Raw genomic sequence first — 24,727 nt, forward strand, 5'->3', positions numbered from 1 at the left:
TGTGTGAACTGGTAACTCGACGAAAGCCTCTTGCCAACCAAATGTATTTCTGCGAACCTGCACAAGGTAAACGTTGTAGTTTACTGGGCAATTTTTACTTAAAAATATTAAATATGAATAGCTGCCGGGTAATGAATGATCTTGGCGAGACTGAAATATTTCCTACCAGCACGCATCTGTGCACCAGCAGCTTCAAAGTGAGGACCCTCGTTGGATGCTCTCCTTCAGATCAGACAGATACTCGTCGTAATGTCTGTCCAGCTTATCGTTGAACTGCTTGTTTTTGTCGTTGATAAAGTTCTGGCGATCCTGCGCCGTTTTCCGTCTTTTAACCGTGGTAGTCTCGCGCTCCTTTAATTGATCCACCATCTGGTTGAGCCTCTCTCTGCTAGTCAGGGAGTTGATTATCTCTGAATCGGACTTTCCTTCTTTCTTCATTTCGAAGTATATCTGTTTCTGGGCCTCGTACTGCTCTGGATCTAGCGGATTCAGATTTTTCAGGCCTTTTGTGTATGTCTGGCGAGCGAGCTGCTTGAAATTCTGGAACTCTCTGTCTTCGGCCGCTGTTTTGCCGGCCTCCAGCTTCTCATGCCACGCTTCGTCTTGTTCAATTGTGTAGCGCAGATTTCGAAGACGTTCGCAGTTCGCTCCCTGATTTTGTGGTTCTGTCTCGATTTCTTCTACGTCTTTTCGAGCTGCAGCAGCTCGTAGTTTCTGTTCCTCCTTGAGCTGTCTGATCTCTCGTTGCAGCTCCTTTTCATTCTCCTCAAGAGCACGCTCCTTGAGCAGTTTTAGCTCCTTTAATCTTTCGAGCCGCTCCTCACTACTAAGACCTCGACTCATGGTAATCATTTTATTTTAATTTTCCACCTTTAATAAATTTTGCCGCGTTGGCCCAGCTGCAGCGAGGTAATCAGGCCAACTAGTTTGGGCTCGCAATGATTGATAAAAGTAGGGGTGGACCAATTTTCAATTCTTTCCTCGACTGAAGCATTCAGGTTCTAGAATCAAATTTACCTAATCCGCTGAAAGGATGGCTGCGATCAGTTGCTATTCTTAGTTCCATGCAATACGGGCAACAAGAGCATGGAGCTCAGAGAGACTCTCCTCTAATTCATGGCATTGTGCGGCACATAGCTAGTGTTTAGTTCAAACAGGCCGTACTCTTCCCTGTTTACACTCTGACGGCTAACGTCATTGCTACATAATAAATCAAACGTGCATACAGATAAGCAAAATATAAATCGAGAGCGATTATTTTAATATACGATTTAACTAGACTCAGCCATAAATGTCACTAGTAAAGTTTCTGTCTCCATTTGAATACAAGGAGCCTCAGCAAGGGTTTTGGGGCCCAGTGACTTCGACAATCGACTGGTGTGAGGAAAACTATGTGATTTCCCCCTATTTTGCGGAGCTGGTTAACGCCACCACAAACCTCTCGTTCTACTTTCTGTCGCTCAACTTGGTACGTTCGGCTATTGTGAACAAGCATGGACTGATGTTTGTTTTTGTGTCCATCGGTATGTGCGTCGTTGGAATCGGATCGTGGTTGTTCCACATGACCTTGAAATATGAATTCCAATTACTAGACGAGCTCCCAATGATTTATGTCACAGCTATTCCGTTTGCCTACATTTTTGGGCTGGAAACAAATTCCAGGATGAAGAGGTTCCTTGTGTACGGGGTCACGGCCGTCGTCATCGCAGCACTAACTTATATTTACTGCTCAGTGTACAAAAATCCTGAGCTTCACCAGGCTTCCTACGCTGTGCTCAATTTTGCCATAGTGTTCAAGTCACTATCTTTGGTGAAGAAGCACGTTACAGACTACAACCAGAGGCATTTCCTCTACAAATTTGTTGGCTTTGCTCTGTTTGAGTTCCTGTTCGGATTTTTAGTTTGGAACCTCGACACATTCTACTGCTCGGAGCTCATTAGGGTCAGAAGAATGGTTGGCCTTCCACTTGGAGCCTTGTTGCTGGAAGGACACGGATGGTGGCACATTCTCACCTCTCTGGGGATCTTCCATTTCATCCTCTACAACCAGATCCTGAACGTGTGGTACCATGGGGCTCAGGACCAATACGAGCTGGTTTGGAAATTAGGCATGCCGTTTGAGGTCAGGCTGAAACAGAGTCCGTCGCCAACGCCACCGAAAGATGAGAAAAAGGCCATTAAATAGACACTAGATCAGACAAGTCGATCGACGCACATAAATTCGAAACATTCATGTTTTGTGGAGTAATCAAATAAATTTATCCGCTGCTTCCATAAATTATTTCAGATGGTGTCTTTTGATTATCCGGCAAAGCTCCCAGACTCCTACGTTGGATTTTGGGGGCCTGTCACGGCCACAATCGATTGGTGTGAGGAAAACTACATCTTCACCCCATATATTGCCGAAGTGGTAAATAGCTTCACCAATTTCATATTTGTGGCCCTGGCAATGGGCCATCTGTGGAGTACATACAAGAACAATTTCGGCAGTCTGTACGTCTTCATCTCCATTGGCTTCGCATCAGTTGGACTCGGATCGTTCCTGTTTCACATGACCCTGCGCTATGAGTACCAGCTAATGGATGAGCTGCCCATGGTGTATGTCACGGCACTCCCGTTCGGCTACATTTTCAGCTGGAACCAGCCTCGCCTGGTACAGTATGCCTGGATAGTCGGCACTTTTACCGCCACCGCGCTGTTCACTTACATTTATATATACGTGCAGAGAAACCCGGCCTTTCATCAGGTGTTCTACGCTATTCTCAATTTTGGCGTGATCTACAAAACAATCAGGACTATCCAATGGAAGGTCACAGATTCTAAAGCACGAAAGACGATGTACAAGATACTTGTGCTGGCCGTGTCCTTGTTCATCTTTGGCTTCTTCATCTGGAACCTGGACTTCTTGCTGTGTCCTAATTTAATAGACTGGCGTCGTAACATCCTCGGCTTTCCATTGGGTGTTGTGACCGAGGGACACGGATGGTGGCACATTTTCACTGGTCTGGGGGTTTACTACTTCATCATTTACAACCAGCTGTTACACACATGGATGACAGATCAGCAGGACAAGTACAAGCTTGTCTGGCATGGAATATTTGCCGAGGTGCAACTCCAAAAGCCAAAAATTGAGTGAATTAAGGTGACAATTATAGAGATTAGAGTTATTTGCATTCGCCCACTTTAGCACATATATACCGGTAGTTGTTGTCGAGCAAGCGCAGCCTAGGGTCGTTTTCGAAGTTGGGTTGTTGGTGAAGCGTATCTAAGGCTATTTTAATTTCTTCCATTGTAGCAGAAAACCATGGTAGCTGGGCGACTGAGCCGTCTCTAGAAATGAGAATGCCTATAGTTTTGACCTTTTCCATGAAGCACACAAGGTCGAGCTGGCGCTCAATCTCGCGATCGGCGGCAAAACCGTCAAATGCCAGGCTTGCCAGTGTTGCGTCGTTCCTATGCTCTATAAGTTTGTACGCTATTTTCTGAAGCTCAGAATTGATGTTGTAGTCTCGAGACTTGTAGGACTTCCATCTCACGATGTGCTCCTCCAGGCGTTCAGCTTCGTCCTCGCTAAGCTTATGTGAATATTTCCAATGGAATAAAAGGTTCAGTTTCAGTACGTTTTTGTACTGCGTTTCGTAAAGTCGATTTTCAAAAAGAGTATCAACCAAAAACAACATTTGCAAATATGAGCTCTTGGGAAACTGTTCTCTGAACTCTTTATTTCCCAGAAGTTTGTTAAGTAGGTAAACAGCTTGAAGATACTCGTATTTGCGCGATTCGGCAAAGCTAGTTAGAAGATCAACCAATTTCTCGACGCTTTTGACCTTGGCAGCTACCTCGGCCTGTTGCTCGGCAGACATTATATAGTTCCCCAAAATTATCATTCCCAATGCCTGAAGCGCCCCGTTGTCGGTATCAATGAGTTTGAGGTACTCCTCTAGATCATTATTTGGGTTGGAAGGATTTGCAGAGATATTCATCACGCTTTCGAACAGTAACCGATCGTCGTCCTTTGCCACCCGCTGAATCATGTCGTGCATCAGCTGTGTATCATTTCGGAGATCCATGTCGTTTTTGCTCATGTCGTATATCAGATTATGGTTGTCGATGTTCATAAGTGCTCTGAAAAATTCGCAAGACGTACTTTGGCTCGCTAGTTCCTCCAACACGCTCGTCCAAACGTCTTTCCAATCATCAGGGATACTCTTGCACGCAACTTTCAGGGCGATTCCGTTGCCATTGAGGTACTTAGAGGCCTCTGGACAGTCCAAAAGTAAATTATTCAGAAAATGCAGAATAAAGAAGACGTGACTCGATCCGTCGATCTGGTCTCGTGTAAATGCAAAAAACTGCTCTGCCTTGGCCTGGTGCAAAACCAATTCTCTGTTTTGTACTGAATCGGCAACAAAGTTGGCCAACAATCTATAAATATCGCCCAACGGAGCCACCTCTTGTTTGAGCATCGCATACTCCATAATGTCAGAAATCAGGCTTCTCAAAGCCTCATTAGCCCTGTTGGTCTCATCTCTCAGATAAGTGCCAATTTGAAAAAACAGAGTCGACGATTCGCCTTCTCCAGATTCTAGAACCGTCCGCAACTGGACCACTGCATCCTCAAATGACATTTTTTTGGTGAAGAATTAATTTTATTTAACATTACACGAATTAATACACGGAATTAATGATGTTTGCGCACCTCTCTGTACCACCCAGCGCCGACATCTTCTCCCCTCGTCCCTGGCTCGCGGTCAATGTATCCAAATGAGCCACAGTCGTTCAACCAGAAATGATTAGACAGTCCAGCAGCATCCATCCGGAATTTGGGATCGGTGATCAACATACAGCCGAGAAAATCGCTGATCTCGCGCGAGTCCGTCTCGCTGAGCTTGTACTTCTCCATCAGAACGCTCTCAAGTGGCCACGGCTTCAGGTTCTTGATCTGGCGCAATGTCTTCATGTCGGAATGGAAATACCTCTTTGTGTTGAAGCCTTCTTCCAGCACGTGACGAGATATCGGGCCAACCAGCTCAATTATCTGCGCCAAATGGTCGTCGTTCTTGCTGAAAGTAGGGCCCTCGGTAGGATCAAAAAGGTAGTCTCCGGTAAGAAGCTCAAACAACAGGCACCCTACCGACCAGATGTCTGATGAACATCCCCAGTTGGCTCCCAAAATTACTTCTGGAGCCCTGTACTGTCTGGTCTGGATATCGTCAGTAAAATGCCTATGAACCCAACACGCATTTCCAAGGTCTGCTATCTTCACTGTAATCAGGTCATCATCCTCAAGCTCGTCCTCCCGAGGTGGCTCAGCGGAAAACGGGTCCGACTCTTTGAAACTCTTGTGCAGGAGAAATTGCAGATCTTGGTGAGACGTTTCCGAGCGAATCGGGATGTTTCCGACAGTTCTACCGGCAAACGTAGAAATCGAAGACTGCAGCGGTGAAACGAAAAACGAGTTGGATTTAGATCTCAGCGGCGACGGAAGGGGCTGCGACCCCGTCACTAGCGTTTGGCGTCTTGAATGGCGGCTTTTTCTAAACGGTATCTGTCTCTTGTCTTCGTCCAACGAAGACGAACTGCCCTCCCCACCAGATTCTTTCAGTCTGGACGATACCCTTCTCAGTAGCTTTCTCTCTCTTTGAGAGTCCTCTAAATACTTCACGAGCTTTTCCACGTCTTCAATCTCCAAAAGAATGTTTTCGGGCTTGATGTCGGTATGGATTATGCCACATTGACGATGTAGAAAATCTGCCGCTAGTAGGATTTGTTTGGCGATCTGTTTAACAAACTTGATCGGCAGACCTTTGTGCTTGTACCTACGGATCAGACTCAATAGATTCTCGCCCAGCACTTCGAAAACCATGCAAATGTGCGTTCCGTTAGGTCCCTGGTGATCGAAGTAGTCCAGTAGTTTGATGAGATGCCTATGGCCTGGATGCTGTGGGTCGGTGTGATTGATTTTGGACAATAGCTTGATTTCGTCAATGGCTGTTTCTCTGTAGGATTTGGCGCTCCGAACAACCTTCATGGCAACGTGTCTATTCTCCTGTATGTCCTTGGCAAGCCAGACGGTCGAAAAATGGCCCCATCCCAACTTTCGCACCAGAACGTATCGACCATCTTTGTATGTCTCCCCAAGATATGCCGGATGGTAGCCGCCAGGAACGTAGTCTTCCAAATCTTCCTCATTGGCGGGATCCACATCCGAGTCTGTGTCGGAATCGTTTGAAATGTCTTCCCCAAGCTGTGCTTGCAACAGCTGTTTCAGACTTGTCGGCTCCTTGATATTTTCTCCTTCCACAACATGCTCGTTTACGGACGTCGTTGTACCCTGCGGATTGGCCTTGGTGAGATCTTCATCTTTCAGGTTGGTCAACTTCTGCGTCACCTCTTTGAGGATCTCCTCCTCGTGCTCAAAATGGTGTTCGTGCGGGTCCGGCAACTCCTCACCAGCTTCTTTCAGAGCAAGCGATAATTTCGATGTGGTTGGGTTTGTTGGGTCGGTGGAAGCATTTTCCTTGTTTCTGTTCACTTTTGGTGCCTCATTGTTATTAGTGCTCTCTTTTGAGGGCAGGAAGGACATGCTGACCCCTCTTGGTTGGAACTCGAATAATAACTGGGTTCAGGCCGCCTCTTTCTTGTTCTCTGTGTTTTCTTCCGGTAAAGCACCACGCTGAAACAGTCACCTTATTAACCTAACAGATTTTGCCGATCCAAACACTTTGAACGGACTGCTTTGTCAATGAACAAGCGGGAGGTTGACTTTCTCAAATAATGCGTACCCTTTTATTTTTTTTTCCCAGATCCTATTTTTCTGCGTACGTCGATCGCCGCTACAATAAAAAAAATCGAGATTATAAACTAAAAGCATTATTCGCCTGTATACTATGTATTAGATGAACCTAGCAAGTAAAACGATCAACCTCGTCACAAAGATATCTATCTGCCACGCCAATTAGTCTAGATCCTCAGCCATGTTAACGTCTCCGTCTTTATCCTGGCGCTCTTCCTCGGTCTTCTTCTCGTCACCAGCAGCCTTTTGAGCTTCTCTCTCAGCAGCAAGCTTCTCGGCCATAGCAGCGGCTTGCGCAGCCTCCTGCTTGGCTCTCAACTCTTGTCTCAACTCCTCTTGCTTGGCGTTATATCTGCCCTTGATCAAGTTGCCAATAGAGGCCAACTCCTCGTACTTGGCAATGTACTTGGCCTTGGTAGAGTCGTCGCCCTCGTCGTAGAGCCACTCTTCTGTGTCCATCAACATCTTCGACAGCTTCTCCTTCTCCTCAGGAGAGGCAAACTCTGCGTATTGGTCCTCAAGCTTACCTCTCAACTCGTAGATGTACTCCTCTAAAGCGTTCTTTCTGTCCTCGGTCTCTGCAACAAGCTTGTCCTCGGCAACCATCTTTCCTTCTTGCTCGAAGAATTCGGCCAGGACGTCCTTTGGCAGGGCCAATCCTTCGTAGTCGATGTTCAGATCCTTGGTCTTGACAAGCTTCTTGACAATCTTGTACTCTGGCTCGTCCTCTGGCTTGGCTTCTGGGTTCTCAACAAGCTCCTTGACCTCCTTCTCCTCAACGATGTAAGCAGACTCGATGGTGAAGAAGCCGGATGGGTCGTTTCTGACCTTCAGCTTGCAAATGGCAGAGTCCTGTCCCTCAGGAACCTCGACGCCAGAAATCTTCCATTTGGCGATCTCTGGGCGAGTTCCCTTTGGCAGCTGCTCTGGATGAGTGTACTTGGCCTCAATCTCGAAGTCAGAGGTTCTGTACAAGGTGATCAGCTTGGTGGATGGAAAAACGCCTCCCTTTGGGAACACCTCCAGGTGGTCGGTGTCCTCAGCGTCCTTGTCCCAGTAATACGTGACAGAGAAACTGTTGATATCCTCAAATTTGAACGGTCTAACTCTCAAGGTTGGCGAGTGCATAGCACAGATAAAGGCGGCACCCTTGGCAATGGCCTCGTCCTGGTTCAAAGTGAACGACAGTGGCTTGCCAAACACCTCGGCAAGTCTGGCTTTCACAGATGGAACTCTGGTACATCCACCAATGACCTCGACAGAGTCCAGGTCCTCGGCCTTCAGACCGGCAACCTCCAGAGCTTTCTCAATTGGCACGTGGATTCTCTCAAGCAATGGCTTGACCATCTCCTCGAGCTCCTCTCTGGTCAGCTGAGAAGAAACATCGACATCGTTCATGACAGACTCGATGTTGAATGGAGCTTGCGAGTTGGCGGACAACACCTTCTTTAGTTTCTCAGCAGCGACCAGGACTCTATTGTATCCCTTAGGGTTGGTTCTGATATCGATCTTGTATTTTTCTTTGAACTCGTCAGCGAAATGCTCTGCAATTGCCTTGTCGAAATCTCTGCCTCCAAAATGCTTGTCGTAAGCAGAGCCCAGAATCCTGAGCTCTCCCTTTTTCACGGCACCAATGGAAACCGTGTAAGAGGAGTGGCCAATGTCGACGAAGGCAACCTTCTTTGGCTCGTCCTCTGGCAAATCGGTCTTAAACACACCGTATCCAACAGCAGCGGCAGTGACCTCGTTGACGACTCTCACTGGGTTCAGGCCCGCAATGTGACAAGCATCAGCTGCTGCTCTTCTTTGTTGCTCAGTGTACCAGACAGGAACAGCCAAACAGATATCGGTGATGTTGCCCTTCGTCTCCTTGGTAGCAATGTCCTTCAGTTTGTTCAGGTACATGGCAACCAATTGAACAGATGTGAACTCCTCTTGCTTTCCGAGATATCTCACTTGTGCCGCAGCATATCCGTCTTTGTCGACCAATGGACAGGTGAAGTACTTCTTTTCGACTTCGAAATCAGGCGAATCAGCGTTCAAAGCAAGAATTCGTTTCAGATTGTCGACTGTGTTCTTCAAGTTGGATGTCTGCTGTGTCTTTCCTGTCTCACCAATGGATCTGTTTTTCGTACCGAACCCAACAATAACGGGGGTGCTTCTGTTGGAAACTTCATTCACAACAACATCGATACCTCTGTTCTTCGCAACAGCGACAACTGCGCTGTGATTTCCTAGATCAACACCAAATGGAGTAGACATGATTGATCAATAAAAATTAGTCCTTTTTTAACAAGCAACTTTTTAAACCTTGAAAAATTTTAAGACACTTTATTTTTTTTGCGTGTACTCTTCAGGAACTTTCTAGAAATTACACTACTTAGATATTTCTTGCCACCACAGGACCCTAGTAGCCAACTTGCAAGATCGTCTGGAGAGTCCTCCACCCGTCGCTGTCAACCAGCTTGTAGCAGTCGGGCAGCACCTCCTCGCCCTTGCCGAGTTTCCGTGCAATTTCGACCAGCAGCTCGTACTCATGGCCGCTCAAGATGTCCTGGTTTAGTGTAAAATACACCAGCAGATGGAAGTTGCTCAGAAGAGTGGCCAGAACGCTTATGTCATCCCCATTGATGGAGCTCAGATAGTTCTTCAGGTCAGGCATTGAGGCAGACTCTCCAATATAGGCCCTGTTCTCGATAGGGAACTTGTTTGTAGCACCGGCTTTGAAATATGGCGACGACCGTTCAGGGAATCCGTGAGTCAGCGAAACCAGCAAGTATTCAACAGGGAAGCTAGGAGTCGCATGTTGCTTGACTTGTATCCCGTACTCGTTGACTTTCTGGTAAAAAATCTCGGGAACATATCTCTCGTCGTTCTGCTCGTTGATGTACACCTCGTTTGGGTGTGTGGAAGGACTAATCAAATCAGCCTTGACAAGGCCTTCTCCACTCTCGGAGATCTGATATGCCTCTATGTCGATCTCGCCACTGGTGTTTCCAGAGATCACGCACGTGACGAACTTGGACGAGAAGACTCCCGAGTCCGACCATTTACATATGTTGGGGAACTTGAGCTGCCACTTGATAGCGAATATCGCCTCCAAAGAAGAGAGGAAAAACGAGTCTTTGTGTCTTTTGCAAATCACGGATCCGTTTCCGCTTCCGGCGTCCAGCAGATCTGTGAATATTATGCCGACCGGCTGCAGATCTAGTTTCCTGATAAGTGTCAGTATCTGCTGCTCTTCTTCCCAGTTTTGTAGTATAATGCCATCCTCTTGGTCGACCTGAGGAAGCTCGTATATGGCCTCGACCTTTGCTTTGATTCCCAAAGGCACTTTCTCGTACTTGTCATATGAGCCGAGCATCAGCCCAATCCTTTGGGTTCCGGACAATCTCCAGGCGTTGATAAACTCGTTGATGATTTCGCTATCTTGAAATTCCACATGGTCCACCATTCTGAAGTTTTGTCTCTGTAGCGTGACCGCAGAAGGTTGGCATTTGGAGCAGATTCCTTTTGGCCAAGGATCGTGGCCAGCGGGACAATTCTTGTTGATCTTGAAATTGGACTCTGAAAGTGGCGCGATGTACGACGATCCTGACTCTTTTCTGTTTGTCAGGGAGTTCAGCTCATTAATATGGGCATGAAATGAAATGTGTTTGATGTTATGTTCCTGCTGGTATCCCTTGTCCCACGGAGGCAATGGCGAACAATACTCACACATTCCCTTATCTGTGTGCTTGCAAAGTGAGGTCCTTTTCCTTGGAATGAGTCCTTCCTCTTTGTCATAGATATCATCGATGGGCAGCTGTTTGACCGTGTAAGTTTCCTTGACTTCGCTGATGCTGACTGAGTCACCAGCCTCGGCTGGCTCGTAAGTCAGATAGAGCATATCGCCGTGCTTGAGATTCAGTCCCTGGACTGACTGGTCCTTGACAGCCATAGCCAGCTGTCCCTGATCACTGGGGCTGGAAGCCAATCTGAGTGATTCTGGTTTGAATGGGGGCAACTTTGAGGCCAATTGGTCGAGCACCGAGCCAAAGGTGGCACCCTGGCTGGTGTTGAGACGAAACAACCCGTCTTTGGATCTGAATCTGAGAACCTGGCTGTTAGAGCTTTCTGGGTGTTGGGTACCTACCAATGACATGCTAAGGACAAATAAATATTCGCCACAAAAAAAGTTAAAAAAGTCGAAAATATTTAAGTACGCCCCGAGTGCTGATATGAAATAGAATGATTCGAATATGCCGGAAGAGACTGTTTTCGTCCTCGTCGCATGTGCTCCAGTCTGACAAAATGGACTTCTACCGCCTGATGGCCAAGTCGCGCAACCAGAAAGCCAAATCCGACGACGAGACCGTTCGAACCATGTCGCTGACCTTTGATACTAGACCGAAAACCGCCGCTGATAACGCCGATATAGACAAGATTTTTGGTTTTTCTGGAAAGAACAAGTCAGACAAGTCCTCCAGAAGAGACGTTTCCTATAGAAGCATACAGAGGAACATCGCTGGAGTGATGGTGCCAAAACGCCCTATAGAGCCGGATAACTGTTGTATGAGTGGCTGCGTGAACTGTGTTTGGGAGCTCTACGGAGAGGACCTGGAGGAATGGAAACAGCTCACGAAGCTGGCCGCGCAAAAGCTCATGGAGCAGGGTGACGACGTGAGGGAAAAGTGGCCAGTAGGCTTCGATCCACCGCCCGACTATCTGCCTGCCAAATACATTCCGGAAGAACTCATGAGAAAGAACGTGAGGCAGGAGAAGCAGGTGGAAATGCCGCTGGGGCTACAAGTTTTCACGCAGCTGGAAAAGAAGCTGAAATCGAAACACCGGCAGCAGTCCGATTCCAGGGTAGCGGCGCAAGCATAGGCCCGTTGTATTTAATATGTACCACCAATATATTCTAGCATCATTCGACATCGACGCCGTTTTTCTTCAAAAACTCCTTGGCCTCGGCAATTTCGCCGAGCAGCTCGTGATACTTGTCTTCCTTGTCTTTGAAGGTGAAGACCCCGTAGCCCAGAGTGCCCAGTGCGTAACAGCCAAACGACACGAGTGCCCACCATGGCACGACAGGCAGCACTTCCTTCTGGACGACTTTGGGCAATGGAATGACGCCGACCAGCAGGGAGAAGTAGACCGCAGAAAGAATAAATATTGCAAGCACGGTTTCGGAAGCTTTCGTCATTGAGAACAGATTATGTTTTTTTGATTTTATTTTGTTTGGCAGGTTGCAACATATTTGATGTCGTACAAATAATTAAAAAAATAAAAATCAAGTCTCTACAAGAAGGCCAAAAAGGCAACGGTCAGCCCCGACAGAAGACCCGCACATTGGGCGTTGCGGTTGCCCTGTGCTCTGGATGATGACGACGTTGGAGACACCGAAGAGGACGACGAGGACGCCGACGAGGTGGTCGAAGGATGGTGGACACTGCCGGACGCAGACGTGCCGGTCTGGCTGTTGATGGTGTTTGTAGAGGCCACAGAGATAACCGCAGAAGTGATCTCCGTGCCGTCGGTGTCGAAGATGGTGTAATTGGAGGCTCTAATGTCGATGTCCACGATCTTGCCGACATTCGAGTTGTTGGCACCGAACTGGATCAAGTCCTCAACTCCGTCTGGGGCGTCCGGCAGATCAAAGTCGACGTCAAAGACTGAGGAGAGCGATTCCAAATAAGCCTTGTCACAGGTGACTACCCTGGCCTTGGACACCTCGTCAGAGTAGATTGTTGGAATAGTCGAGTTCTCGAGCTGCGCCTTGAGGTTGTCGAAGTCTTCCTTGAGGGAAACAGAACCGTTGCTTGCAATCTTAACAATACCGTAGTCATTGGCTTCTGTGGAGTACTCGTAAATCAGACCACCACTCAAGGTGTTGACCAGTCCCCCATAGACACCCTCGCTCACTTCGTCGAAAGTCCTAGGGGTCTTGGTGATGCAGCCGTACTCAGAGAAAAACACCGGGATCGTGGAGTTTGCAATGGTCTTGTTGAGCTCGCCGTAGCCGGAAGAAGCCCAGTCGGACACGCCAGAACACCACTCGTAAGAGTTGATGCCAAAGAAGTCGGACGTGGAAAGATCGTCCTCGTCGCCGTCAATAGAGCAAAGCATGTACTCCAGAGTGACGTCTCTGAGTCCGTCGTCCAAAACATCGGCGGCAGAGTAGCCCACAGGGATGGTTCTGTTGGCGTTATTTTCGATGTACTGCTTGATGTCTCTCTGAACGGCACGAAGATACTTTGGATCGACGCCGGCAGAGGTCGCGTCGTTGATGACCTCGTTACCACTGAAGAAGCCAAGCAGGTTGGGGTAGTTTTTGAACGCGTCCACCATCTTGAACACCCTCTCCATGTAGGAGTAAGTGTACGAGCTGCTTGGGTTGTATCTGTCGAGCGACTCGCCCGAGAGCGGCGAGTTGACGTCGATCATGACGTATATGCCCGCAGAGTTGAAGATGGACATGCACTCGTCGTGGTTGAGCTCGGGGTTCACGGTGTAAACTCTGATCACGTTGACTTTCGAGCCGAGGTTCTGCAACACGTATGCGTCTCTGTAGCAGGCTTCTGCGTCGGAAAGGACGTCTGTCGGGTTCGAGTCCTGGTAGTCCGACGACCCGCCTGGCTGGTAGTCGACGCCGGTGACGAAGAAAACCTCGCCGGCCTCGCTTGCGTCCACGGCTGGCTTGATGAAACGGTTTCCGATGATCTCGATGGGGATCAGGGCCCTGGCAGCAGAGAGCGAGCAGAGGATGCTCAGCAAAGACTTGTATCCCAACATGGCAGCTAGAGCAAAGAAACGAGTGGATCTAGGAACGAACGAAAGCTAGTCGAAAGCTAGTCGAAAGAATGTTTTTCTTTGTTTTTTAGATCTCCACAAATTAAAATCCAAAGATTCGCTTCCTGGTGCGAGGTGGGAGCCCCAATTTACATGGCGTGCACGCCAACATTCTGTAGGGCAGTGTGCAGAACAGACAATTGGCAGTCAAGACCGGGTGCGTGCGCAGAGCTATTTCGTGGAGTCACTCCAGCAGACTGAAAAAACCCTTGTAGGCCACGTCGATATCCCAAAGAAACTCCTTGAGCTCCTCTTCGGAGAGCGACTCGTTCAGCTTGAGATTGTTGAGCTTGATCAGCCACTGCACGAGCTTGGCGCGGCCGTCGTAGTCGCCGAACACCTTGTTAGTGCTGGTGACGATGTCTGTGAGCAGCGGGTGGAGTTGCTCTTTGTTGTTGTAATTGAGCTTGATGGCGTCCATCAGCGTAATGAAAGAGCCGGTCGCCTCGGCAATTGCCTTGCCCTTGAGCGCGATTTCGCTTCCGCTGGCCGACGGAGCGAGGTTCACCGCCGCCGAGGAGCCGTGCGATTGGGTGGCTGTTGCTGGGAGACCGATTTGGATGCGTTTCACGGCCAGAGGACAGTCTAATTGCAAGCGTTGGACAAATTTGTCTAGGTCGTCAAACTCTCTCTTGATTTCGTCGTCCTTGAGAATGAGGTTATACTGGTTGATCAGGCGCATAACCGTGTTGGTGTAGTAGTCCTCGTTGTCGTGGAATTTGTCCTTGATGAATGATTTCTCCAGAACGTTGATCGCCACTATGATGGAGTACAGTTCCGCAAGCGACTCGATGTGGTCTCTCTGGCGGTTCGACTCGAACAGGGGGATCTCGTGGTCGAGCGACTGCTTCGCGCGGCGGACCAGGCTCTCCGAGACCGAGCGCGACGTTGCTGGGGCGTACGCCAATTGTTCCATAATTAGTGAGAGTTTTTTAGCACTGCGGAATTTAGCGTGGCACAGCCTCAAGGCTATAAAAGAATTCAGGCGGATTGAGCTGGACATGGCCGGGCGTTTGGCAGCACCAGAGGCCAGACCCAGACGCCTGGCACATCACCTAGTGTTCTTTGACGCCGTTTTTGCGCTAGTGGTCTGTAAGCAGACTACCCTTTATCCGCATCCGGCTAAATCATAACTCTGGTCGGATATGGCCCTGAGATCTGCAGTATGCAAAAAGAAAGTTTCCCGCATTCGCGCATTGTCGCGCACAGCACGCTACCATTTTCGGCCCGAATGCAAACAACACGGCGAACTAAGCACCTGGGCGAGTCCGCAGGAGCATGCATGAAACCCGCCCACACCAGGCCGATTAGTCCATGTTTGCCCCTATACGGCCACTAATTAGCAGCACCCGTTTCGGTGCGTCTGCGATGAAAAACAAAAATTTTTCTAATTAGGGAAGCGTTATTACTGTCGCACAGCGCAGAAATCCAATATACCTTTTTCCACAGGAGACGTGAAAACTTTACTTATATTTCCTTCGTGCCTTTTCTTGTAACACTAGTGTCTTCCACCATGGTGAACATACTAAGTGCCGCCGGTTGGGCGTCGTGCTTCGCTTTGCAAGCTCTGGCCACATATCCGGAATATGGGGGTTATTACAAGTTTAGCAGATACACAAACTCCTCCCACACTGTTGACCCTCTGACCTCGGCCACCTTCAAGTCCAGCCTCTACCCCAACGACTCTTTCACTTTGCCAGCGTCCCCGTCGGCCGGCTCGTCGCCGCAGTCGCCCGACATTTCTCTTCCGTCCATTTCGACCCCGGACCTCCTTCCTTCTTTGTCGGTCCCTGACATTGTCCCATCCCTTTCGTTTCCATCTCTGTCCATTCCAGAAATCTCTCCTGTGTTCCCAAGTGTCCCTGCGGCGAGTCCAAACAGTCCTTCGCTCTCGCTTCCAGAGATTACGTCGTTATCTCTCTCAACCCCAGACCTCGAGCCCTCAGTGTCAGTGTCTGTGTCGGGCCCGCAAACCCCACCACCCCCAACGCTCTCCACACAAATTCCACCACTCCCCACACTCTCCCCACCGTCGCTCCCTGAATCGGGTCCTTCGTCTGCTTCGAGTCCACCGGGTGCCCCAACTGAGACGGATTCTATCGTGGCTCCATCTCAGCCCTCCTCATCGCAGACACAATCACCACAGACACCACCGCCGTCACCCTCGGCCACAGTGCCCGTGCCATCCACGGCCTCAGAGACGTCGTCACAGGCCTCATCGTCCTCAGATGTGTCCTCTTCAGCCCTTCTCTCCTCAGATGTGTCCTCTACCCCCATTCTCTCTCCATCGGTCTCCTCCCCCACCCCCACTTCGTGCACCCCTACTCCGTACATGAAGTTCATCGAGGAGTCCTCCACCTACTACTGGGGCATCTACGTCCCGCCTAGCTACGGCTCGTACTCCATCGAAATGGACCAGGGAGACAACTGGGAGTTCGACCCCGACGATTTCGACCCGGCAGACATCGCCCTCAGCAACGGAACAGTGTCCTACACCAACACAGCGGCCGCCAGCGGCGCAGACGTGTGTGTGGACGACCTGGCAAATACAGATTTCGGGTTCCTGGCCTCGTTCTATGCCATGGACGTCATCACGGGCAGCTACAAGGCAAACGCGACGCTCGACACCCAGAACGCCGGAACAGTGTTTCTCAACGCGTCCGGCTTCGTCGCGATCCACCCAACCATCTCGGCGTACCAGGACGACGACACCGGCTACGGCATTTTTGAGATCCACGTCCCGTCCAACTTCACGCCGTTTGGAATCAGCGCAGAAAGCGAGGACGACTGGGTCTTTGTCGACCAGTACTACCATTTCGACTACGACGGCTCCTCTGTGAACGGTTCGTTCTCCAGCCTGGCCAACAACTCCATCGACATGTCGTATCCTCTGACCCACGCTCCGGGCGGCGCCTACAACGTCGGCTTCGCCATCAAGCCGGTCGACAGCAACCAGGCTCTGAAAAAGCGAGCAGAGAGCGACTACGATGCCACCTTCACATTCACCGACCCAGACACGACAGTGTACCTGAGCACGTCCGTGTCGCTGACCCAGACCACCTCTACGTCCTCCACTTCCACGTCCTCCACGTCCTCCACTACCACTTCCTCCACTTCCTCCTCCACCTCCACTTCCTCCACTTCCGCCACATCCTCCTCCTCCTCCTCCTCCTCCTCCTCCTCCACACCCTCCTCCACAGACGCCCCAACATACACCATCACCTACGAAGGAGACCAGATATACATAGACTTCTCCATTCCGTCGAGCATCATGGAACGCGGCTCTGTGTCGTACTCCACCTCCAACGAGGACAACTTCGAGATCGACAGCGCCAGCTCGGGAACCATCCCGCAGAGCAGCTCCGCGGCCAGCTTCGAAATCTCCGGACACGAGCCAGACAACACGCAGCCGGGCTCTGTCGACGTTTACATCTCGCTCTCGTCCGGATCCAAAGTCAAGAGAGCCGACTCCTGGTACTACACCATCAAGCTGAGCGCCACGTCGTCCAGCGGCGTGGTCAAGCCAAGCTCTTCGGAAGAGTCGTCCAGCAGCTCCACGGCAACAGCTCCAACGTCGCAGACCCTCACCACCACGGGCAGCGACGGCAAGACCACCGTGATCACCACTGTGGTTTCCCGAGAGACCGCTGTTGCGTCCGACGACGACGACGACACACTCACGTCCATCGACGGGTCTGCCATGACTTCCAGCAAGGGCGATGTCCACGGCGAGACCACCAAGACATCCTCCAGCGGAACCAGCAGCTCGAAAACCACAAATAATGCAAAATCCACCACGACACAGGCCGGCCAGACGGCGGGCCAGGCGGCGGGCCAGACGACGGTCACCAGTGTGAACTCCAACGGCGACACCACGGTGATCACCACGAGCCTTGCCTCGGGCGTCGCTCTGTACCAGACGACCGACTCTGAAGGAAACACGATTCTGGCCACGTCCTACAGCTCCGGCTCGAACGGCTACGTCACCGCCACCACCAACGCAGACGGCGACCTGGTGTACACCACCGTGAACGGAGCAGGCGCCACGGGAACTGCCGACGGATCCTCCAACAGTTCCTCCGGCTCCTCCGGCTCCTCCAGCCAGTCGAACGGAGCCGTCGTCACCACAGACGCCAGCGGCCACTCCACCACGGTTTCTGCCACGGGCTACAAAACAACCGTCACGGGCACGGACTCCGCTGGAAACACCCTGCGTATCACCACGAGCGTGCCAGCCGGCGCGTCCGCGGTCCTCACCACAGACTCCAACGGCAGCCAGACGCTCACCACGGTGACTGCGTCTCGTGGCAGCTCTTCGGACTCTGCCGGCCTGTCCGTGTATTCTGGTAGGGCCGTCTCCAAAGCCCCCTCAGCATTGCTCGGTGTCTTCACCGTGCTCTTCTACCTCCTCCTCTGATCAGGATCCATCCAGCATGGAACACCACTTAATACCCAGGCGCACAATACTATATTAAAGGACTTTGAGCTATTTACTGTAGACCCGCCTTTTTCCCGTGCCATTCCAGATGTCTGCGCAAATCGTAGTCCTTCTTGAACCCTCTGCCGCACAGATCGCACAGAATGGTGCGCTCGTTGACGTTCGAGACCAGCAGGTTGAAAACAGACCCGATTCTGCCCTTCTTGAGCTGTTTCTGGAACGTCTGCCTCGTTGGCTTCGAGACAGGCACCTCGTCGATCGGCGAGTCGGCCGACGGAGCGTACCGCAGCTCCTCGCTGCTCTGGTGCTCCGGATGGCTTTTTTCGTAGTGCTGTGTCAATTCCTCCTTTTTCTGGTATTTTTCCTCGCACAGCGAGCATTTCCATATCTTGACGGCGGTGGTTTCGTCGTGGATCTTCATGTGGTTCGCCAATCCCGTCGGCCCCACACAGCGCTTTCCGCAGATGTCGCACGAAAGCTTGGAATGCTCGGACTTTATGTGCAGCTGCAAAGCAGACCACACCTTGAACGCCTTGAAACAGCCCGGATACTCGCAGATGAGCTTTGGCGTGGCGCTGTGGTGTTTCTCCATATGGTCAGACAGTCGGCCCGGCCGGCTGAAGCTCTTGCCGCATTCCTCGCACGTCAGCCGCGAAGCGTTGTGCACAGAATTGATGTGTGCCTTTAGCGACTGGTGCTTGTAGAACGACTCGGTGCAGTTTTCGTGACTGCACCTGAACGACTTGTAATGCGTCTTTTCGTGCCGCCGCAGATGCTGGTTCGTGTTCACGCCCTTGCCGCAAATCGAGCAGTGCAGCGGTTTGGCGTCCTCGTCGGTGTGCTTGAGCATATGTCGTTGTAGATGGTCTTTTCTGATAAACGACTGTCCACAGGAGGAGCAGTCAAACGGTCGTTCGTTGGTGTGCGTGCGGATGTGTTGTTCTAGTAGCGAGGGCTTGGCGTAGGCCTTGCCGCAGTCCTCATAGTGACAGAAGTACTTCTTCAGTTTAGACGGGGAGCTGGATCTCGAGGAGCTCCGGGAGGAGTTTCTGGACGACGGCTCCGGCGATATTATTCCTGGAGGGACATCTGAAATTCGTGGATTTTTTGACGGCTCCAGCGGCTCGGAATTGTCCAGTTTTCGCTTTGCCAGAGTGTCGCCAGAGGCCATTTCTTATCAGATATTAAATATTTTTGTTTTTTTCTCGTTACCCGGAGCCCTTGTCCTAGCAAAATTTTTCAAAATAACGGTGTTGTTTGTTAGTCTACAATAGACCTCCAATTGGCGCACCATGGCAGACTACGACGAGGATGGATTCAAGAACGAAAAGCTGGACGACTTCGAGGAAAACATGGAGCTGAGCGAGGAGGAACGGTTCAGCGACGAGGAACCACTGGAAACCGAAGACGGAAAGACGATCGTGAAAGGAGGCCTGGGACCAGACGACGCCGACGCTTTTGCCAACGGGAGCACGCACAAGAAGGCCAAGAACCTCGCGATTCCTAAAGACCAGCGCACCACCACGCCATACATGACCAAATACGAAAGAGCAAGAATATTGGGTACCAGAGCTCTACAGATCTCCATGAATGCTCCTGTCCTGGTCGACATCGAGGGAGAGACCGACCCGTTGCAGATCGCCCTCAAAGAACTCTCGCAGAGAAAGATTCCGCTAATCATCAGACGATACCTGCCTGACGGCTCATACGAGGACTGGAGTGTCGACGAGCTGATCATTGATCAATAATGGACCTGTATTTTATTTATCGTTTGGCATAGAATTGAATGTATCATTGACTCGCTCTGTATATCCCTAGTGTGAAACCGTGTCGATGAACTTGTCGGCTGCAAAGGCGGTTTTTCCGGTGAGATCGCTTTTCTTACCGAACGACTTGAGCACGTTGTCGATGTCGTTCTTGCTCAGCTGGATATCCGGATCTGTCTTGCTCACGCCTGTGAGATGCTTCTTGAGCTCTGCGGCGTCCACGGTCTTGGAGTCGTCTTTGAAGGTTGCAAACACCTGTTCGAGCTCGCTGCGGTCGCTGAACTCGCCGTATTTCGAGCCCATCAGTTTCAGAAAACCGTTGAACACCAGCCCGTCCGGGCCGGCCTCTGCCATCATCGTCTTCGCCTCTCCCTCGTCTTTCAGTCCGAGGCTGGAGTACGTGTTTTTGATATCTTCCTGTGTGATCTTTCCGTCGTGATCGTGGTCGATCACGTCGAAAACCCCTTTCCAATGAGCGATTTGCTCTTTCGAGAGTGCACTGATGCTCCACTCTGGTGTCTATTTGTCAGACTCCCGTATATTTCCTAAACCACTTACACTCATGATAGATAATCTAACGTAAACAAAAATAATCCTTGCACATTTTTTTATTTTCCAAGATATATCCACCCTCCAAATGTCGGTGAACAGTCTGCTAAAGGCCGCCAAGCAGTCGTTCAAAGACGACGACCCGAACTACGTGATATACTGCTGCGACAAGATCATTGAGGAGCACGACAAGAACAACTACTTCGCATATATCTTCAAGGGCAAGGCTCTACACATGCTGAAGGACGACGCCAGGGCATTCACGTCCTACGAGCAGGCTGCAAAGATAAATCCGGACGAGATACTTGCGTGGAAGGGAATGCTCGAGCTGCAACGGGACAGCACCGACTACAAGCGGTTTTTTGCGGTGGTGATCGGACTGGCCAACAGCCTGCTTGCGAAGAACGATCCTCTCACAGAGGTGGTGACCGAGGTGCGAGATTACATGAAGAAGTTCAAGCGCAAGATCCCAGAGCTCACAGAGTACTACTACCGCCAGGTGATTCCCGGCGCAGAGCTTGGCGATCTGATGGGAGAGATGTTTGAAAGACCAGAGATCGCACTCTACCAGCTGATCAACATAGTACAGGAGAAGCAGAACAGTTATGTGAAGTCGCAGCTGTTCAAAAACAAGCTGACCGGAATCTCCAGCATGTCGGAAAAAAGCCAGCTGGCGTACAACAAGGTGATTGTGACCGCACATCGACAGTTCAGGCTGTCGGAGCTGTGCCAGCGATACATCGACATTTGCACGGACGACTCGTATCGCCGCAAAATGGAGTCGCGTCTGCTGGAGCAGAAATACGAGCTCATGAAGGCCTCGTCGCCCGAGGAGAAGAAGCAGCTGTTTGCAGAAGTGTTCGACATGGCCCACGGCATGGTGATTGTGAACAATCCTGTCCAGCACGCGTGGGACCTCTATCTGGACTGGCTGGACCTGAAGTCGTTCGACTCGCTCGATCTCATCGTCGTTGCCGATTACATCAAACTCTTTGGAAACGTCGGTCTGGGCGCAGTGCTGTATGCGTTTGTCTCCTCGGACATTTCTCCGTTCGACAGAAAAAGAGTCAAGGAGTATCTCAAGGTTGAGAAAAAATCCAGAAGAAGGCACAACAGAAAGAACAAGCGTGTTCTGAAAAACATCAAGACCACAGAGGATGCCGAGGACGACCCGAACGACGAGTCAGCTGTGCCGCTGGAGGAGGCAGAGCAGGGAAACAGCTCGGAGGACCTTTCTGCGGCCGACGTGCTCGAGCTGATGATCCAGGGCATCAAGGTGGCGACAGAGTCGATTCTCGCGCACAGAATAGTCGTCGCGTACTATCTGCATCTGCGGGAGTACGAGAGTGCTCTTGAGTACGCCAAACAACTGGTGACTCTCGTTTCGAAAGAGCAGAAAAAGACGCTTCTGGAGCTGAAAAACTCCAAAAAGGACTCTCTGCTGTCTCTGGCCACGGCGTACACCTACTACGAGCCTCCGCGGCACTTTTCGCAGGCGCTGAGGCTCTACGATTCTGTTCTGGCCAGCTCGCCTACAGACGTCCAGGCCAGAATCGGCAAGGGCCTCATTCTGGTGGAGCAGAAAAATTACAAGGCCGCCTCAGAGCTGCTAGAGAAGGTCCTGGAGGATGCGCCAGACCACCTGCAGGCCAATCTCGAGTACAGCTGGAGCGTGATCCAGATTGGCCGCTATTCGGAAGGACGCGAGGGACTGCACAGGGCGTACAAGCTCATTGACGGTACAGACCCCAACTCGCTGGAAATGCGTGGCACTACGCTCTGGCGCCTGGCTGAGTCGTATTTGATGGAGCTGAAGAGTCTGGAAGCCCCAGACGAGAAGACGGCTGCTGCGCTGGTAAAGTCCGCATTCGACCTGCTAATCGAGGCCCTTAAACAGTCGGAGTCGCTCTCTGCGCCTTACAGCTCGCTGGGATACATCTATCTCACGTTCTACGACAACCAGACACGCGCCTTGAAGTGTCTGACCAAAGCGTTCGAGCTGAACGCCGGCGACATGCTTGCTGCGCGGGAGCTGGCCAATTATTTCAGCGCCAATAAAGACTGGGAAATGGTGGAAGTTGTCTGTCAGCGAGTGATCGACAGCGAGCAGGGACGGCTGGCCATGCTTTCTTTGGACGAAGACGGGTCCTGGCCGTACCGGATGCTGGGATGTGCTGCTCTTGAGCGCCAGGACGACAGCAAGGCCATCGAGCTGTTCCAGAACGGTCTGCGGATGAACTCCTTGGACGTGGACTCGTGGATCGGCCTGGGCGAAGGGTATCTTGCTCGCGGACGGCTGGACGCTGCGCTGAAGGTTTTCCACAAGGCGCTGGAGCTGGAACCGGACAACTGGCACGGCATCTACCTGCTTGCGGTGGTTTTGGGTGAGATGGGGGAGTTCCAAGACAGTATTTTCCAGCTGGAAAAAATTGCCAGGCCAGACGAGCCGTGCGTCGTCAGTCGGCTGGCTGAGACGCTCATAATGAAGACCGACTACGAGATCAGCAACAGCCACATTGCGCGGTCGATGGACACGGCACTCAGGGCGTTTGAGACTCTCAGAAAAGCAGCAGACTTGGATCCACATGCTCCCAGTCTCTGGCGTCTGCTGGCGGAGCTTTTGAAACTCCTGCTGACCGTCGAATCGCACATTGAGCACATTCCGTTTGACGACCTGGAATTCATCATTAGCCGTGTCCCAGAGACGAGCAGCGCGCGGTTGCTAAAGGAGATGGGCGAAGACGAAGACTACAAGCAGCTAAAAACAAGCCGCGACAAGGTGGACAAAACGTGCTACTACATGATCGAGAGCGCGCGCATAGCACTTGCCGTGACCGGCGACGGCGCAGCGCGGCTCCTGCGCTCCGCCGTGACGTACAACCTCGGCGTGGCGTATCTGGTGGCATTTTTGAGACTCGAAAAAAAACACCTCCAGGAGTGCTCCATCAAGGCGTTCAAACAGGCGATTGTCCTAGAAAACGACAACCCGGAGTACTGGAACTCGCTGGGAATCGTTTCCCTGGTGCAGAACCCAAGAGTGGCACAGCACTGCTTCATCAAGGCCTCGTCTCTGTCGCCACGTGACCCGGCCCCGTGGACACACCTGGCAGTGCTGTATATGCACTACGGCGACCTGGACCTTGCGAACCAGTGTTTTCTGCGAGTGCAGTCGCTCGCCCCGGGCCAGGCGATTTGCTGGACCGGAAGAGCGCTCGTTGAAGAGGCCAAGGGCGACAACAAGGCGGCCTCGCAGCTGCTCACACATGCGCACGTCATGTCCAACGGAAAAAGCCCCCTGTCCATGCTGCTGTACAGTTTTTCCGTCGTGAAGTCGCTCATTGGCAGCGAGATCGACGAGCAGAACTTGGATTCTGTCCAGGAGCTCAACGTGGCCAATCTTTCCATCCTGAGCTACCTCAAGTACTATCCAAAGGATAAGCTGGCGTTGCAAGTGGCCACTTTGATCATTGAGCGGGTGCGCGATTTTGAGACGGGGCTTCGCTACTCCCAGCAGCTCTGTGCCTTGCTGGAGGAAAGGTTCGAGCAGGACAACTCTCCGGAACTAGCCCTCGCGCTGTCCACGGCCCTTGCACAGCTCTCAAGAATGTACTTGGGCTCACAGAAATACGATAAGGCGATTGAGGTCAGCGAGCAGTCCATGGACCTGCTGGAAGAGATCAACGACCTGACCGAAGAGGTGCAGAAAATCATGCTCTCGTCGCTGGCTGTGCTCGGACTGTCTAGTTTCTTCAAGGACGACTTCGACTCGGCGCTGGTCGAGTTCAAAAAAATACTCGACTCTTTCCCAGACTCCAGAAGAATAGTTGTTCTGATCGCTCAGGTTCTTCACGATTGCAACACAGAGGACACAAAACAGGCCGCCATCGACGAGCTGTTCAACCACATTGAGAACTACGGAACGTCGCTGCTCGTCGCACTGACTCTGGCTTCCATCTCGCTAGTCGAAAACCTTGAGGAATTCTATCCAGCAATCAAGGAGGAACTAGAGTCACTGTCTTTGAAAGAGAGAATAGACGACACAGCAAGCAGCGTGCCATTTTTCCTTGAACAGCTGGATTCAAGAATGGGCACGGGAACGGCTACCATCTGGCAGAGAAACGCATTTTTGTTCCCGGCAGACGCACACACCTGGAAAAAACTGGATAGACACGTGCATCTGAACGTTTGCCTGAACTCCAAGAGCGTGGACGCGGGCGAGCTGAGCAACGCGTACATCCAGACGGGCGAGCTACGGGCGATCCAGCGGTCTCTTCTTCTCAATCCAAGCAACGTCGACGGCTACATTGCACTAAAAGGATGTTCATGACATGCATTAGTACACTA

General features: G+C 51.2%; 16 protein-coding genes across 16 annotated transcripts; 6 read left to right on the top strand and 10 right to left on the bottom strand.

Moving 5' to 3' along the window:
• Positions 1-192: 192 nt before the first annotated feature.
• KL928_004506 (uncharacterized protein) lies at positions 193-852 on the bottom strand (the record flags this gene model as incomplete). Its single annotated transcript, XM_043205212.1, has 1 exon — positions 193-852. The coding sequence occupies one exon, from the start codon at positions 850-852 to the stop codon at positions 193-195; it is 660 nt and encodes a 219-aa protein (XP_043057998.1).
• A 439-nt stretch (positions 853-1,291) lies between these two features.
• Positions 1,292-2,185, top strand: KL928_004507 (uncharacterized protein; the record flags this gene model as incomplete). Its single annotated transcript, XM_043205213.1, has 1 exon — positions 1,292-2,185. One exon carries the CDS (start codon positions 1,292-1,294, stop codon positions 2,183-2,185), a length of 894 nt encoding a protein of 297 aa, XP_043057999.1.
• Positions 2,186-2,287: 102 nt separating this feature from the next.
• Positions 2,288-3,136, top strand: KL928_004508 (uncharacterized protein; the record flags this gene model as incomplete). Its single annotated transcript, XM_043205214.1, has 1 exon — positions 2,288-3,136. One exon carries the CDS (start codon positions 2,288-2,290, stop codon positions 3,134-3,136), a length of 849 nt encoding a protein of 282 aa, XP_043058000.1.
• A 28-nt stretch (positions 3,137-3,164) lies between these two features.
• On the bottom strand, positions 3,165-4,628 carry KL928_004509 (uncharacterized protein; the record flags this gene model as incomplete). The annotated part of the gene is made up of 1 exon (XM_043205215.1): positions 3,165-4,628. The coding sequence occupies one exon, from the start codon at positions 4,626-4,628 to the stop codon at positions 3,165-3,167; it is 1,464 nt and encodes a 487-aa protein (XP_043058001.1).
• A 53-nt stretch (positions 4,629-4,681) lies between these two features.
• Positions 4,682-6,586, bottom strand: KL928_004510 (uncharacterized protein; the record flags this gene model as incomplete). The annotated part of the gene is made up of 1 exon (XM_043205217.1): positions 4,682-6,586. The coding sequence occupies one exon, from the start codon at positions 6,584-6,586 to the stop codon at positions 4,682-4,684; it is 1,905 nt and encodes a 634-aa protein (XP_043058002.1).
• Positions 6,587-6,958: 372 nt separating this feature from the next.
• On the bottom strand, positions 6,959-9,058 carry KL928_004511 (uncharacterized protein; the record flags this gene model as incomplete). The annotated part of the gene is made up of 1 exon (XM_043205218.1): positions 6,959-9,058. One exon carries the CDS (start codon positions 9,056-9,058, stop codon positions 6,959-6,961), a length of 2,100 nt encoding a protein of 699 aa, XP_043058003.1.
• A 145-nt stretch (positions 9,059-9,203) lies between these two features.
• KL928_004512 (uncharacterized protein) lies at positions 9,204-10,940 on the bottom strand (the record flags this gene model as incomplete). The annotated part of the gene is made up of 1 exon (XM_043205219.1): positions 9,204-10,940. The coding sequence occupies one exon, from the start codon at positions 10,938-10,940 to the stop codon at positions 9,204-9,206; it is 1,737 nt and encodes a 578-aa protein (XP_043058004.1).
• A 149-nt stretch (positions 10,941-11,089) lies between these two features.
• On the top strand, positions 11,090-11,665 carry KL928_004513 (uncharacterized protein; the record flags this gene model as incomplete). Its single annotated transcript, XM_043205220.1, has 1 exon — positions 11,090-11,665. The coding sequence occupies one exon, from the start codon at positions 11,090-11,092 to the stop codon at positions 11,663-11,665; it is 576 nt and encodes a 191-aa protein (XP_043058005.1).
• A 40-nt stretch (positions 11,666-11,705) lies between these two features.
• Positions 11,706-11,984, bottom strand: KL928_004514 (uncharacterized protein; the record flags this gene model as incomplete). The annotated part of the gene is made up of 1 exon (XM_043205221.1): positions 11,706-11,984. The coding sequence occupies one exon, from the start codon at positions 11,982-11,984 to the stop codon at positions 11,706-11,708; it is 279 nt and encodes a 92-aa protein (XP_043058006.1).
• Positions 11,985-12,079: 95 nt separating this feature from the next.
• KL928_004515 (uncharacterized protein) lies at positions 12,080-13,573 on the bottom strand (the record flags this gene model as incomplete). The annotated part of the gene is made up of 1 exon (XM_043205222.1): positions 12,080-13,573. One exon carries the CDS (start codon positions 13,571-13,573, stop codon positions 12,080-12,082), a length of 1,494 nt encoding a protein of 497 aa, XP_043058007.1.
• Positions 13,574-13,814: 241 nt separating this feature from the next.
• Positions 13,815-14,682, bottom strand: KL928_004516 (uncharacterized protein; the record flags this gene model as incomplete). The annotated part of the gene is made up of 2 exons (XM_043205223.1): positions 13,815-14,568; positions 14,672-14,682. 2 exons carry the CDS (start codon positions 14,680-14,682, stop codon positions 13,815-13,817), a joined length of 765 nt encoding a protein of 254 aa, XP_043058008.1.
• Positions 14,683-15,143: 461 nt separating this feature from the next.
• Positions 15,144-18,047, top strand: KL928_004517 (uncharacterized protein; the record flags this gene model as incomplete). The annotated part of the gene is made up of 1 exon (XM_043205224.1): positions 15,144-18,047. The coding sequence occupies one exon, from the start codon at positions 15,144-15,146 to the stop codon at positions 18,045-18,047; it is 2,904 nt and encodes a 967-aa protein (XP_043058009.1).
• Positions 18,048-18,120: 73 nt separating this feature from the next.
• Positions 18,121-19,239, bottom strand: KL928_004518 (uncharacterized protein; the record flags this gene model as incomplete). The annotated part of the gene is made up of 1 exon (XM_043205225.1): positions 18,121-19,239. One exon carries the CDS (start codon positions 19,237-19,239, stop codon positions 18,121-18,123), a length of 1,119 nt encoding a protein of 372 aa, XP_043058010.1.
• A 121-nt stretch (positions 19,240-19,360) lies between these two features.
• On the top strand, positions 19,361-19,816 carry KL928_004519 (uncharacterized protein; the record flags this gene model as incomplete). The annotated part of the gene is made up of 1 exon (XM_043205226.1): positions 19,361-19,816. The coding sequence occupies one exon, from the start codon at positions 19,361-19,363 to the stop codon at positions 19,814-19,816; it is 456 nt and encodes a 151-aa protein (XP_043058011.1).
• A 66-nt stretch (positions 19,817-19,882) lies between these two features.
• Positions 19,883-20,191, bottom strand: KL928_004520 (uncharacterized protein; the record flags this gene model as incomplete). Its single annotated transcript, XM_043205228.1, has 1 exon — positions 19,883-20,191. The coding sequence occupies one exon, from the start codon at positions 20,189-20,191 to the stop codon at positions 19,883-19,885; it is 309 nt and encodes a 102-aa protein (XP_043058012.1).
• Positions 20,192-20,471: 280 nt separating this feature from the next.
• KL928_004521 (uncharacterized protein) lies at positions 20,472-24,710 on the top strand (the record flags this gene model as incomplete). The annotated part of the gene is made up of 1 exon (XM_043205229.1): positions 20,472-24,710. The coding sequence occupies one exon, from the start codon at positions 20,472-20,474 to the stop codon at positions 24,708-24,710; it is 4,239 nt and encodes a 1,412-aa protein (XP_043058013.1).
• Positions 24,711-24,727: the final 17 nt, after the last annotated feature.

The sequence above is a fragment of the Ogataea angusta genome, assembly GCF_019207475.1.
Source record: "Ogataea angusta isolate 61-244 chromosome Unknown 61-244_NODE_10_length_428612_cov_89.696788, whole genome shotgun sequence".
NCBI classification, from domain to species: domain Eukaryota; kingdom Fungi; phylum Ascomycota; class Pichiomycetes; order Pichiales; family Pichiaceae; genus Ogataea; species Ogataea angusta.